This window comes from Hemitrygon akajei, chromosome 7, assembly GCF_048418815.1.
Source record: "Hemitrygon akajei chromosome 7, sHemAka1.3, whole genome shotgun sequence".
Taxonomy (NCBI): domain Eukaryota; kingdom Metazoa; phylum Chordata; class Chondrichthyes; order Myliobatiformes; family Dasyatidae; genus Hemitrygon; species Hemitrygon akajei.
In genome coordinates this window covers 21,113,298-21,129,471 of record NC_133130.1, presented here as the reverse complement: position 1 = coordinate 21,129,471, position 16,174 = coordinate 21,113,298, and the positions used below count along the sequence as shown (strand labels likewise).

General features: G+C 43.1%; 1 protein-coding gene across 1 annotated transcript; it reads left to right on the top strand.

The window, feature by feature from the left end:
* Positions 1-6,990: 6,990 nt before the first annotated feature.
* On the top strand, positions 6,991-15,883 carry LOC140730277 (transmembrane protein 179-like). The gene is made up of 4 exons (XM_073050467.1): positions 6,991-7,371; positions 8,702-8,839; positions 15,527-15,605; positions 15,677-15,883. Exons 1-4 carry the CDS (start codon positions 7,049-7,051, stop codon positions 15,845-15,847), a joined length of 711 nt encoding a protein of 236 aa, XP_072906568.1. The 5' UTR covers positions 6,991-7,048; the 3' UTR covers positions 15,848-15,883.
* Positions 15,884-16,174: the final 291 nt, after the last annotated feature.

The following is a 16,174-nucleotide window of genomic DNA, read 5'->3' as shown; positions in this document are numbered from 1 at the left end:
TATTGGAGAATCTAAAATCATGCCTTTCCAGTAAGGAGAGCAAATTTCCTTTCCTGAAACATGTTGATGAACCAGGTAAGATTTTATAAAAGTTAAACTTTTCTATTTAGAGTTATTTAATTAAGATAATTTAAATTTCCCAGTTATTGTTATGAAACTCGAACTCATGTATATGGACAACAGTGTAGGCATTGTTGCTGTCCAGTAACTTAGCCACTACGCTCAACATCTGTTACATACCCCGTAACTGGGTGTCTTACCAGCAAAGACAGAAGTATCTGTTGGAGTCTGGTACTATTTTCAAAACAGGGTTTATTAGTAAAATATACAAATCAATATCAACAATGCAAATATACAGATAATACACGTTAGCAATACTAAACCTAAAAGTGTGGGTATAATAATATTTAATAATAAACATCGTTGTCTAGGGGATAAGGAATTATCATGGGAAAGTATAAAGTTCAGTTCATGTAAGCTGAAGTAGTTGTTGGTTCTTTTGTTGTAACCGTTGGAGGGAGAGAGAGAGAGAGAGAGAGAGAGAGAGAGAGAGAGAGCAAGCAAACAGTGACAGCTACAGTCATTCAAACCTTCCTTTATTTTCTTGATCCGTCGATATGTTTTTGTGGCTGTTCAGGCATGACCCCTCTGTCCTTTATCTAGACCGTTCTTCTGTGGTGGACTTGTCACCCAGGCAAGGGTGGACACACACACAAGCCCCCACCGGCCTCACTATAAACACTGTGAGTTAAAATTGACCGATCCTTTGTTCGGTCTCTGATGCCCCACACTTTTCTCATGGGTTCCAACACATAAGCAGTGCTCACTAGTGTGTCTCCTGGTGCGTCTGAGGGGTGTCTCCCCAGACCTCACCTTTATCCCTACTCACGGGGTCTCAGATGTCAATCAGTTTTGAATGGCTTAGCCCATCAAACCAGCCCACTCCGGCTGTCCACTGAGGAATTTTAATGAACAGAATGGTACCAAGTAAACAGCCCTCTCCAAAAGACATAACAGTAAATCAATGGCTCCTCTCCTCCCTCTTATCAGCAGCAGATGTTCCAACTTGTTTTCCTCTTATCTGTGTCTCTCTCTCATTCTCTCTCATGAGCAGCATGGTAACAGTAACAGTTTGTGATTCTCCGGGGGGGGGGGGAACATGGGCAACTCTGTACCCTTCTGCCCATCAGAGTTGTTCATCCTTCGTAACACCCCCATCCTTCTAGGAATTTTCACCAAAGGGGAAAATTAACTAGTACAGCATTTTACAGGATTACAGAGTTTAGCAAAAATACAGAAGTGTTCTTAACTATAAAGCAATACAGATATACTTTCACTTAGCATCTAGATAAACAGTCAGCGATTACATTGTCACTTCCTTTAATATGGTATATTTTAATATCTTAATATCTTGTATCTTAATAAATTCCTGTAGCATCAGACTCCAATTTAATAACCACCTATTTTATTCCTTTTCATCGCAAAAAAACTAAAGGGTTGTGATCTTAGCTTAAAGGTATATTACAAAATGTGAACTAATACATGTGTGATTATACTATGGTACATTACAAAAGTTTGTGCAAATACTAATCTATTTTACTTTTAAACTTAACAGTCAATCTTCCATGATGTTGTCTTTATTATTTACACGCTTTGTCAAATTCCCTCAAAACCAGATCCTGTTATTCAACATGGCATTTTATCAACCTTTGCCCCTTTTCCATTTAACTCTCACGTGGTTAGCTTGCTCACCAGTGTGGAATAGGCTTTCACATACTCCTTTCATAGGAGTTATCTTATCAACACTGTTTTCCAAACTTAGCCCATTTTCTGAACTTCCACACAATTCTTTATTTTTGAGCAAGTCATTCATTTTATTTTCAGGACCCTTCATTCTATTAGTTTTCAGTTTAACATCTGCAAGTGATCCCTCTTTGTCAAAACAACATTTTTGTTTCTGTCCCTCCAAATCACATCCTTGAATAACATCAGCAAGTTGTTTACCTTTACATTCCAAAACAAACTGTAATTGATTCACAGGCACCTTGTTAACAAGCCATTGTTCCTTCAGCATGGTTACTGCTTCTAAAACCAATCCAGACTTTAAATTTTCTTTATTCAATTTAGGAACAACACCTTTCCCTTCTCCTTCAATAATATTCACATCACTAGCTTTCATCTCCTCACTAACTTTTAACATACCTTCTAACACAAACAACTGAGAATTCTCACTCTCCACTGGTACCAAGGTTAACCCTCTCTTCACTGAACCAAGTTCATCTGACCCAAAAGGACTGCATTCCTTTTTAACTAAATCAGATACCTCAGACTTTTCCTGAGTTTCATTACTAGGTTCAGTACCATGTGCATCCACATCTTGAACACACTCAAACGGGACATCTACCTCTTCCAGGCTTTCCATACCAGTCCCTTTTTCAACTTCTAAGTTCCCCTGATTCTCCCAGTTACTCTCTGGACAACTCCCATCCGAGTAAACTCAACCCTGCGGGTTAAAACAACTTCATCTGCTAACCCAGCAGACTCCTTCAAGGTAATGGCATCCTTTTCAACTTCAAACTGCTCTGTCAAGCCAGACAGATCATCCATGTCCAACCCTGGACCTTCTAATTGCCTTATCTGTTTATTATCTTTATTCTGTGCCTCTATAAATTCCCTTTTGGCTAAGGGTTGGTCTACCTCCTCTCCTTTACTCTCTTCCACCTCCCTATTCTCCGTTTTACCATCCCCTAACCCCTCTTGGTACAGGGTCGGTAAAAACGTCTCAGCCAAATCAACACTGGACTCACTTAAACTGTCCTCTTTCTCAGCCGCCTTTCTCGACATGCTGCGAGTGATAGATGCGGAATAGATCTTAGAATCCAGGGGCGGGTCCTCAGCACTCACAGACTTGCTCGTTAATTTCACTGCTGAACACACGTCACCACCTGCCGTCTCTCGGTAATTCTGACCGCACCCCTACTTCGACTGGTCCAGATACCAGGTCACATTTTAAAATGATCCCATGCAAAGGCACAGCTTCTGTCTCTTTTCCTATACCTCTTAAAACTACCTCTCCAGTCTCAGGACCAAAATCTAGCACCTTACTTAGGATCAATGACTGATCAGCCCCAGTATCTCTCCAGATTCTCACTGGAACTGGGGTCTCTCCTTTCACAGACACCGTCCTTTCTGAAATGAATTTCTCACGCCCCTCTTGTACTCTAGTTACCTTTGCCTTCCTCGTCGATTTGCTGATCAACTCAATACACCCTGTAGGGACTGCCGTTTTCCCTTTTCCTGTCTCCTTCTTTGGAGCAAAGCACTTAGATGCAATATGACCAACCTTTCCACAATTATAACAGGTCAAGCCAGGAACCTTCCTGCCAGCCTGCTTTTCCTCCTCCTCACCTTTTCCACTAACTCCCGGCTTATTCTCGACCTTAGCCGGTGGACTTTCTCTACCGTCCCTACTGCCTTTCTGATAACTCTTATTCGAGGAAAACCTTGTCTTGTGGGTTAGGGCATATTCATCTGCGAACCTGGCAAATTCCGATATAGACTTATTCGGCTTCTCGTTCAGATGCATCCTGATATTATCCAAAACACAACCTTTAAATTCCTCAATCAGAATTAACTCTCTGAAACGATGGAAATCCTCCTCCACCTTTTCTGCAGCACAACAGCGATCCAAGAGCACACCCTTTTCATAGGCAAACTCTGCATATGTCTGATTCCACATTTTCTTTAAATCTCTGAACTTTTGTCTATATGCCTCAGGTACCAACTCATAGGCCCGAAGGATAGCCTGCTTTATTTCCTCATAATCCTCAGACTCGTCCATGGACAATGCCGCATATGCCCATTGAGCCTTCCCTTTTAACACACTTTGTAACAATGCCACCCACTGATCTCTGGGCCACTTCTGATTTACTGCCACCTTTTCAAAATGCAAGAAGTAACTATCAACATCCGTCTCCTCGAACGGAGGTACTAACCTAAACTCCCTACTAACATTAAACTTCTTCTCTCGGTCTGCCCCGCTACCCACATGTTGCCATTTCTCCCTCTCGAACTGCCGTTGTTTTTCAGCTTCCTCCATCCTCCTGTCGGCTTCCAGCTGTTTTAACCTAAGTTCATGCTCCCTCTGCTTCTCCTTCTCAACCAACTCCCTTAGCTGGAGCTCATACTCCCTTTTCTTCTGTTCCACGTCCAACCTTAATTTTTCCAACTCTAACTGAACCACCCCAACAACTGGTTTCTTTTCAGGGATAAGTTCCAATACCCCCAGCGTGAACACATCCTCGGATATATAATACTGGGCTATGGCCCTCTGTATCTTCCACTTTTTCCTTGACGACTTCACCTCTGTGAGATTTAAACCTTTCGCAATATTCACCAAGTCCGTCTTTTTGGCACTCTCTAGCGCCTTCAAAGTCGGGTTTTGTATAAATTCGTCTACTTCCATCTTTGCTGGTTTCCCATCTGGCTACCCACGCAACCAGAACAAATAATGGACTTATAGCCCGATTCACTGGCCCCCCCAAATTGGTATCAAATCCCGGACGAGCCCCCAATTTGTTACGTACCCCATAACTGGGTGTTTTACCAGCAAAGACAGAAGTATCCGTTGGAGTCTGGTACTATTTTCAAAACAGGGTTTATTAGTAAAATATACAAATCAAAATCAACAATGCAAATATACAGATAATACAAGTTAGCAATACTAAACCTAAAAGTGTGGGTATAATAATAATCAATAATAAACAAGCTCTATCGTTGTCTAGGGGATAAGGAATTATCATGGGAAAGTATAAAGTTCAGTTCATGTAAGCTGAAGTAGTTGTTGGTTCTTTTGTTGTAACCGTTGGAGAGAGAGAGAGAGAGAGAGAGAGAGAGAGAGAGAGAGAGAAGGCAAGCAAACAGTGACAGCTACAGTCATTCAAACCTTCCTTTATTTTCTTGATCCGTCGATATGTTTTTGTGGCTGTTCAGGCATGACCCCTCTGTCCTTTAGCTAGACTGTTCTTCTATGGTGGACTTGTCACCCAGGCAAGGGTGGACACACACACAAGCCCCCACCAGCCTCACTATAAACACTGTGAGTTAAAATTGACCGATTCTTCGTTCGGTCTCTGATGCCCCACACTTTTCTCGTGGGTTCCAACACTTAAGCAGTGCTCACTAGTGTGTCTCCTGGTGTGTCTGAGGGGTGTCTCCCCAGACCTCACTTTTATCCCTACTCACGGGGTCTCAGATGTCAATCAGTTTTGAATGGCTTAGCCCATCAAACCAGCCCACTCCGGCTGTCCACTGAGGAATTTTAATGAACAGAATAGTACCAAGTAAACAGCCCTCTCCAAAAGACATAACAGTAAATCAATGGCTCCTCTCCTCCCTCTTATCAGCAGCAGATGTTCCAATTTGTTTTTCTCTTATCTGTGTCTCTCTCTCATGAGCAGCGTGGTAACAGTAACAGTTTGTGATTCTCCCGGGGGTGGGGGGGGGGAGGAACATGGGCAACTCTGTACCCTTCTGCCCATCAGAGTTGTTCATCCTTTGTAACACATCAAATTCAAAAACAGAAATCCAGCATGTAATGATAATGCTATGATCAGCCAGAATGAATATAATTAAGATAATTTCTCTGATGACAGGTTGTGGCTTATCAGCTTCATCATGGACACAACCCTTCCCACTGCTGACGGCATCTTCAAGAAGCTGTAGCTGAAGAAGGTGGCATCCATCTCCAAGGACCCTCAACATGCCCTCTTCTCATTACTACCATCCAGGAGGACCACACTTGATGATTCAGGAATAACTTGTTCCCCTCCAGCATCAAATTTCTGAGGGTTCAATGAACACTACCCTTTTATTCCTTTCTTTCTGCACTACTTCTGTATTTTGTAATTTATAGTAATTTTATGTCTTTGCACTGTGCTGCTGATGCACAATGATTTTCGCATCATATAAGAAAATGCCACCCGGAAGAAAGAACAAGAGCCTCAGGACTCACACTACCAGGTTCAGGAAGTTATTATCCATCAACCATCAGGGTCTTGAACCAATCACTTGCCCCATCACTGAAATGTTCCCACAACCAATGGACTCTCTTTCAGGGGCACTTCACCTCATGTTCTTAATATTTATTGTTTATTTATTATTATTTCTTGCATTTGTATTTACATAGTTTGTTGTCTTGCTGGTGAATGATTCAGTTGGGCGGTCATTCATTGATTCTGTTATGGTTATTATTCTACAGATTTATTGAGTATGGCCTCAAGAAAATGTATAAGAAATGGGTTGTATATGTATTTTGATACATAAGTAAATGGATATGTATATGTGCTTTGATTTACTTTGAATTTTGTTAATAAACCTGATTCTGATATTGCCTCAATGGTATCACAATGTTAATAGAGCAAGGTAATTTTTACATTAGGACAGTTACATTTAAATTATGCAAGGCATTCTCGTCGGTCTCTCACTCCCCCGGTAACCCATTCTCTCTTCGGAAGGCATCAATTCCTTTTTATGATGCTATCAAGCAACATGCGTTAATGTTCCTGCCAAGCAGCACATCTTTGGGGATGCCAAGGGCAGCAGAGGATGCCAGGCAAACGCACATGGTCACGGTGGGATGGTGCATACCCAGTCTCTGCAACCTCACGCTGTACAAATGGGAAAAGATGCTGTAAATGTTTTCTTCCTCTGATTTTTAAATAGACTTGTCTCCCCGTATCGACTTCAGTTGCAGCAAGCAGATTGGAGAATCTGTCGGAGAGTCATACACCCTATGCTGGAGGAACTCAGCAGGCCAGGCAACATCTGTGGAAAAGAGTAAAGAGTCGACGATTCGGGCCGAGACCCTTCACCCGCAGATTTTCTCTTGTTGGTCATACATCCTACCCAATTTCCAACTCAAGGGGCGTGGGGGGGGGGCTTTCCCTTTAACTGAAGCCACGCCCCCTCCACCCGCCTCTATTTGAAAGGTCCCAGCAGTTCCTCCCACGTGCCGCAGCTCCTCGTCCTTCCGATCTTCACTGTGGCGATGAGCGCCGCTAACAACCGGCTTCTCTGCTGCCAGTGCACCGCCTACCTGCTCGCCTTCGTGTTGGCCCTGTTCGCGGCGGTGCCGCTGGGCCAGAATCAGCAGGAGCTGCGCGGCCGTTGCCTGCTGTACGCGGCGGGGGGCTGGCAGCGCGGCAACGCCAGCGGGGGCCCAGGGTGCGCGCAGGCGCCGTGCTTCCGCCTGCTGCGCTGGGGGCCGGTGGCCGCGTGCCGCTTCAGCCTCTTTGTGGGTGTCTTCAGCTGCGCGTGCGCCGCGCTCCAGGCTTTCAGGAGCACCTGCGTCCTGTACGGCGGCGTCGAGGAGTAAGCGCTCCGCTTGTCGTGCTTGTACCGATTTGTAACTAATCGCTTGGAGATGGAATGCAATCAGTTTTGCTTAAAGAAGCTTGCCCCCTGGCAAGCTCTATCGAGTCTTGCAATTATGTTTGTAAACAAATATTTAAGGATTATATTAAGTTCTAAAAGTGCTGCGGCCCTCAGGCAGCGTTTGACCAAAGTCGAAGTGCATGCATGTCATCGTATACAACCTTGAAGTTCATTGTCTTGGCAGTTCTTTACAGGAAAGTAAAGAAATAAAATAGAATTTATAGAAACTGTACGTAAGCAAAGACTGATAAGCAACTAATATGTGAAAGAAGTCAAATTGTGCAACATAAAGAAATTATACCAATAAAATGATTTGTAGAGTCCTTAAAAGTGAATCTGAAGGTAGAGGAATCGGTCAGAGTTGAAGTGACTGCAGTTACGCATGCTGGTTCAGGAGCTTGATGGTTGGAGGGTAATAACTGTTACTGAACTCGGTATGATATCTAAGGCTTCTGTACCTCCTTTCTCATAGCAACAGTGAGGAGAGAGCCTAGCCTGGATGCTGCTGGGTCCTTGATGCTGGATGCTGTTTTATCATGGCAGCACTCCTTGTAGAGTACTGAGTGTTGAGAGTTTTGCCTGTGATGGACTGGGCTGTATCCATTACTTTCTGTAGACTTTTCTGTTCATTGGTGTTGCTGTTTCCATACCACGTGCGATGAAACTTGTCAGGGTACTCTCCAGTGTGACTGCTTTTCTCTCTCTGCATTTGCTACCTGACCCAAGTGTTTCTGACATTTTGGTGCTTTGAAAAGGCCAAATGCAAATTGCATGCCAGTTGTGTAGTTTGACAGGATTGGGTGGATGATATTGGTGAGCATAAGTGGATTTACTGTTGGGCTCGAAGGAACAACATTGGGACTTTCTTGACTTTGCATAAGTCTAGTTCCATTTTGATATACCTGTTGTCTTTGCCTGCAAGTCTGGATTCAGTTGTGTGAAACCTAATTTGAAAGATCTACTGACGATAGATATATTTTATTATGAATAGAGGGATATGAGCCATAACATGGGTAAATGGGATGAGATTTGATGGGAATATTGATTGACATTAATGATTTGAGCCAAAGGGCCTATTTCTGTGCTGTATGTCTCTATGACTGTATTGAATGGAGATGTGCATACTATGTCATCACATAAATTTCTCAATTTCATTCAATTTATCTGCCTTGCCTCTTAACAAGCTGTAGAGATAACCAGACCTAAAGATGTCTGTGGCTAATGGTTATTTATTGTCTTCTGAACAGTTTATTCTTTTCATTTGTAGATCCCACTTTTCAGAATTTATGGGCATGCTTCTTAGTTGCACCATTGCTTTAATGACGTTGATTGCTGGTGCCACAGTAAGTGAGGGGCTTAAAATATGGTGCAGCTCGATCACCGACAAGGGTAATGCTTCAATTAGGTATGCAATATTGATTGTAATTTATTACCTAAATTGTGAATTTACTGTCAGTTTTTAAATTTTTCATGTATTGGTGGCACTAGTGCTATAAAATACTAGCAATTAATTTAATCAGGGAATTATGTATGATAGATACTTGTATTTGATTTTGAATTGTAATGCTTATTATTTTGAATTGTAACACTTGGGGTAGCTATCTAGAAAAAGTTTACTAATTTCAATTAGTTGTATGTGGCCGTTCAGGAACGGTCTTCCAGGCAGGATCCTTTTGTACCAGAGTGAACTGGATTGTGCAGTGATTCTGGTGTGCTGCTCTGCATACAAAGGAGCAGAAGTCGGCCATTTGGCCCATTGAGTCTGCTCTGCCATTTTATCATGAGCTGATCCAATCTCCCCTTTAGTCCCATTCCCCTGCCTTCTCACCATAACCTTTGATGCCCTGGCTACTCAGATACCTATCAATCTCTGCCTTAAATACACCCAATGACTTGGTCTCCACTGCCGCCCGTGGCAACAAATTCCACAGATTCACCACCCTCTGGCTAAAAAAATTTCTTCACATCTCTGTTCTGAATGAGCGCCCTTCAATTCTAAAGTCATGCCCTCTCGTACTGGACTGCCCCACCATGGGGAAAAAACTTTGCCACATCCACTCTGTCCATGCCTTCCAACATTCGAACTGTTTCTAGGAGGTCCCCCCTCATTCTTCTAAACTCCAAGGAGTACAGTCCAAGAGCGGTCAAACGTTCCTCACATGTTAACCCTCTCATTGCTGAAATCATTCTAGTGAATCTTCTCTGAACCCTCTCCAATGTCAGCACATCCTTTCTTAAATAAGGAGCCCAAAACTGAACACAGTACTCCAAGTGAGGTCTTACCAGTGCCTTATAGAGCCTCAACATCACATCCCTGCTCCTATACATTATTCCTCTAGAAATGAATGCCAACATTGCATTCGCCTTCTTCACTACCGACTCAACCTGGAGGTTAACCTTAGGGTATCCTGCACAAGGACTCCCAAGTCCCGTTGCATCTCAGAACTTTGAATACTCTCTCCATTTAAATAATAGTCTGCCCGTTTATTTCTTCTACCAAAGTGCATGACCATACACTTTCCAACATTGTAATTCATTTGCCACTTCTTTGCCCATTGCCCCAAACTATCCAATTCTCTCTGCAGACTCTGTTTCCTCAGCACTACCGGCCTCTCTAACTATTCTTTGTATCATCAGCAAACTTAGCCACAAAGCCATCTATTCCATAATCCAAATTGTTGATATACAACATAAAAAGAAGTGGCCCCAACACGGACCCCTGGTAACCGGCAGCCAACCAGAATGGGATCCCTTTATTCTCACTCTGTTTCCTGCCAATCAGCCATCACTCTATCCACGTATGTAACTTTCCCATAATTCCATGGGTTCTTGTTCAGCAGCCTCATGTGCGGCACCTTGTCAAAGGCCTTCTGAAAATCCAAATACACAACATCCACTGCATCTCCCTTGTCTAGCCTACTTGTAATTTCCTCAAAAAATTGCAATAGGTTTGTCAGGCAGAATTTTCCTTTAAGGAAACCATGCTGAGTTCTGCCTATCTTGTCATATGCCTCCAGGTACTCCGTAACCTCATCCTTGACAATTGACTCCAACAACTTCCCAACCACCGATGTCAAGCTAACAGGTCTATAATTTCCTTTTTGCTTCATTGCCCCCTTCTTAAATAGCGGAGTGACATTTACAATCTTCCAGTCCTCCGGAACCATGCCATAATCTATCGACTTTTAAAAGATCATTGCTAATGCCTCCGCAATCTCCACAGCTACTTCCTTCAGAACACGAGGGTGCATTCCACCTGGTCCAGGAGATTTATCTACCCTTAGACTATTCAGCTTCCTGAGCACTTTCTTTGTTGTAATTGTGCATATTCTCTTCCCTGACACCCTTGAGTGTCTGGTATATTGCTTATGTCTTCCTCAGTGAAGACTGATGCAAAATACTCGTTCAGTTCCTCCACCATCTCCTTATCTCCCATTACAATTTCTCCAGCATAATTTTCAATTGGTCCTATATCTACTCTCACCTTGCTTTTACTCTTTATATACTTGAAAAAGCTTTTAGTATCCTCTTTGATATCATTTGCTAGCTTCCTTTCATAGTTCATCTTTTCGGTCTTAATGACATTCTTAGTCTTTTGTAGGCTTTTTAAAAACTTCCCAATCCTCTGTCTTCCCACTAATTTTTGCTTCCTTGTATGCCCTCTCCTTTGCTTTTACTTTGGCTTTGACTTCTCTTGTCAGCCACGGTTGCATCCTTTTTCCATTTGAAAATTTCCTCGTTTTTGGGACATATCTGTCTTGCAGCTTCTTCACTTCTAGCATAAACTCCAGCCACTGCTGCTCTGCCATCCTTCCCGCTAGTGTTCCTTTCCAGTCAACTTTGGCCAGTCCTCTCATGCCACTATAATTTCCTTTACTCCACTGAAATACCGACACATCGGATTTCAGCTTCTCTTTCTCAAATTTCACAGTGAACTCAATCATGTTATGATCACTGCCTCCTAAGGGTTCCTTCACTTCCATCTCCCTAATCACCTCTGGTTCATTACACAATACCCAGTCCAGTACAGCCGATCCCCTAGTAGGTTCAACAACAAGCTGTTCTAAAAAGCCATCTCATAGACATTCTACAAATTCTGTCTTGAGATCCAGTGCCAACTTGATTTTCCCAATCCACTCGCATATTAAAATCCCCCACGATTATCATAACACTGCCCTTCTGGCAAGCCTTTTCTATTTCCTGTTGTAATTTGTAGTCCACATCACTGCAGCTGTTTGGAGGCCTGTAGATAACTGCCATCAGGGTCCTTTTACCCCTGCGATTTCTTAGCTCAACCCATAAAGATTCTGTACCTTCCGATCCTATGTCAACTCTTTCTAATGATTTAATATCATTTCTTACCAATAAAGCCACACCATCCCCTCTACCTACCTGCCTATCCTTCTGATACATCGTGTATGTATCCTTGGATGTTCAGCTCCCAGAGACGTGCATCCTTTAGCCACGTCACAGTGATAGCCATAATATACCTGCCAATCTGTAACTGTACGACAAGATCATCCACCATATTCCTTATGCTGTGTGCATTTAAGTATAACACCTTAAGTCCAGTATTTGGTACTTCTGCATTGATTGCACTGCAACTCATCCCAATGGCTGCAAATTTGCCCCATCCAAATTTGCCTGTCCTTCCTGACATCCTTACTAATCACTATCTTAGATCTATTTCTGTTTTTTCCCCCTCCTCCGCTCTATCATTCCAGTTCCCATCCCCCTGCCAAATTAGTTTAAACCCTCCTTAACAGCTCTATTGAACCTTCCCGCCAGGATATTGGTCCCTTTCGGGTTCAAGTGTAACCCATCCTTTTTGAACAGGTCATACCTCCCCCAGAAGAGATCCCAATGATCCAAGAATCTGAAACCCTGCCCCCTGCACCAGTCTCTCAGCCACACATTCATCTGCCTGATCCTACTATTTTTGTCCTCGCTAGCACGTGGCACAGGTAGCAATCCTGAGATTACTACCCTGGAGGTCCTGCTTCTCAACTTCCTTCCTAACTCCCGGAAATCTCTCTTCAGGGCCTTCTCCCTTTTCCAATCTGTGTCATTGGTACCAACATGTACCAAGACAGCTGGCTGCTCGCCCTCTCCCTTCAGAATATTCTGGACCTAATCTGAGACATCCCGTACCCTGGCACCTGGGAGGCAACACACCATGGGGGTATCTCTGTCAGGCTCACAGAATCTCCTGTCTGTTCCCCTGACTGTGGAATTCCCTATGACTGCTGCATTCCTCTTCTCCCTCCTTCCCTCCTGCACAACAGCGCCAGGCTCAGTGCCAGAGACCCGGTCACCGTGGCCGTCCCTTGTCAGGTCATCCCCCTCAACAGCATCCAAAACGATATATTTGTTGCTGAGGGGGGTCAGCCACAGGGGTACTCTCCACTATCTGGGCATTTCCCTTCCCTCTCCTGACAGTCACCCAGTTTTCTGACCCCTGTAGCCTAGGGATGACTACCTCTCTGTACTTCTTCACGTTCCCTAATAAGCAGTAGGTCATCAAGCTGCAGCTCCAGATCCCTAACACGGTCTCTGAGGAGCTGCATCTCGGTGCACCTGGCACAGATGTGGCCATCAGGGAAGCGGGAGGACTCCCAGGATTCCCACATCTGACACCCTGAACAAAGCGCTAACCCTGCAGACATGCTACCTAATTCTACAGGAATGAAATAAGAAAAAAATAAGTCAACTCACCTACTTAACTCGCCAAACACACAAACTTTTTAAACCTTTAGCTCATATCATTAGCTGTGTGAGCCCTGCTGTTCCTCCTTCTGTCCAGGCCAATTTGCCAAGGGGAAAAAAGAGTCGATGCCTGACACTCACTTCTTCCCGTTTACCGCCTAAGCCTGTTGAGCCAAAGCCATACACTCTGCTGCCACTCACTCCGCTGCTTGCTCTGACTGCTGCCTGCTGTATAGGGTGGTCTTTTTTTAAACTCTCTGCGCTGTCCTGTCTATGTCACGCGCCTGCGCAGTCTCGCCCTTTTCGTACTCAAAGAAGTTTTTTTTTTAAAAAACTGCCTTCTTTCAGAATTCAGCTTGCATGCTGCCCTTCTTGTCCCAATACTCAATAACTTTGTCTCCACAGCCATTTGTGGCAATGAATTCCACAGATTCACCACCCTCTGGCTAAAGAAATTCCTTCTTATTTCTATCCCTCAATTTTGAGGCTGTGCCCTCTGGTCTTGGGCTCTCCCACTATAGGACACATTCTCTCCACATCTACTCTCTCTCCGCATTTCAGTAGGTTTCAGTGAGACCCCCTAATACTTCTAAACACCAGTGAGTACAGGCCCAGAGCCATTAAACACTACTTGTATTCACCCCTTCATTCTGGAATCATCCTTGTGCAACTCTCCTGCAACCTCTCCAATGCCAGCACATCCTTTCTCGGATAAGGGGCCCAAAACTACTTTCAATACTCCAAGTGTGGTCTGACCTCAGCATCACATCCTTGCTCTTGTGTTCTTGTCCTCTTACTACTGACTCAGCCTTCAAGTTAACCTTTTGGGAATCCTGCACAAAGACTCCCAAGTTCCTTTGCACCACTGATTTTTTGAAATTTCCCCCCTTTTTAAAAAAGTGGTCTATACCTTTATGCCTTCTACCAAAGTGCATGACCATTCACTTCCCTACACTGTATTCCATCTGCCACTTTGCTCATTTTCCGAATCTGATCAAGTCCTCCTTCAGACTCCCTGCTACACTACAAATTCCCTCTTGGATATGGCATCAACATGATTTTCCCAATCTACCTACATATTGAAATCCCCTTCATGACTATTGTAACACTACCCTTACTATATGTCTTTTCTGTTTGCTATTGAAATTGATATCCCACATCCTGGTTACTGTTAAGAGGCCAGTATATAACTCCTTTCAGGGTCTCCCTTTGTAGTTTCTTAACTCTACCCACACGGATTCTATATCTTCCAATTTTATGCCACTTCTTTCTAAGGATTTGAATTCATTTTATAATAACAGAGCCACCCCACTCCTCTGCCTTCCTGCCTGTCCTTTTGATACAAGGTGTATCCTTGGATGTTAAGCTCCCAAATATGATCTTCTTTCAGCCACGTCTCAGTGATACCCACAATGTCATAACTGCCATCTCTAAGTGCACAAGATCACCCAACTTATTCTGTATACCTTGAGCATCCAAATAAAACACCTTTAGTCCTGTGTTTATCACCCTTATTGATTTTGCCCCCATGTTACACTTCACCTCATCCCACTAACTGCAATTTTACTTTATCTGCCCGTCTATCCTTAGTCTCGATACTCTGCATGTACTTGTATACAAACTGCCTTGTCCACAGTTCTATCACTCTGGTTCCCATCTCCCTGCCAACTTACTTCAAACCCTTCCCAACAGCTCTAACAAATGTGCATGCAAGAATATTAGTCCCATTTGCCTTCTGGTGTAACCTGAGAGCTGAAGTTTTCTGTTTTGGGTTTGTGGGCCTATAGAAATAGAAACCTAGAAACCCTACAGCACAATACAGGCCCTCCAGCCCACAATGCTATGCTGAACATGTATTTTAGAAATTACCTAGGGTTACCCATAGCCCTTTATTTTTCTAAGCTCCATCTACCTATCCAGGAGTCTGTTAAAAAAACTCTATCGTGTCTGCTTCCACCACCATCGCCAGCAGCCCATTCCACACACTCGCCACTTTTTAAAAAAAAACAACTTACCTCTGACATCTCCTCTGTACATACTTCCAAGCACTTTGAAACTGTGCCCTCTTGTGTTGGCCATTTCAGCCCTGGGAAAAATTCTCTGACTACCCACATGATCAAATACTAAGAGTTGTCTGCAGCTGATGCAGAATGTTGCTTCCTGATGGAGTATTATTTTCCTTTCTTTTTACACACTTGTCCTGAACATTCTTGTGCTGAAATGAAAATCGTTCTGCACTAGGGAATAAAGGGTAAAATGTCTTTGATTACACCTCAACTCTTATTATGAACTAATACAAGTAAAAATGTAGATTTGAATAGATATTATTTTTGTAGAAGTTTTATCCCTGTTTATTCAGTTAATGACTGGAATCATTTTGTTTCAGTTGCAGAGATATTCAAGAAGAATCCCTGAATCTGAATGTGGTTTCCACTATGTTCTATGATCACTTTGGCACTGCACAGGTAAATCATGTGCTATCACAAGTGCTTGATGCATGAAAACTGAACTAATTGCTAACTGTTTCCTTTTTCAGTTTGCTCTCTGGTGTGCTTGGGTGGTGTGGATTATATTGGCAGTACTTGCTCTCATGAAGGTTTCTCAAAATCGTGGTAAAGACAACTTTTCTGTGGAGTACAAAGAGGCACTTCTAAATCCACAAACACAGGGATATTTTCATGGACAAGTAACCAATGTATTCATTTGACCAAATAAACTATAACTGCATTCACTAATGTAGAAATGTGATCTTTGAAACTTCCTTGGGATAAATAAGATTTGGCGGGTGTGGATTGGGACAGGCTGTTTAATGGCAAAGATATACTTGCTAAGTGGGAGGCCTTCAGAAGTGAAATTTTGAGCATACAAAGCTTGCATATCCATGTCTGACTGAAAGGTAAAGATAACAGGTGCAGGGAACCTTGTTTTCAAGAGTTATTGGATCAGAATCAGGTTTATTATCACTGGCATGTGTCGTGAGATTTAACTTAGCAGCTGCAGTTCAATGCAGTACATAATATAGAAGAAAAAACAG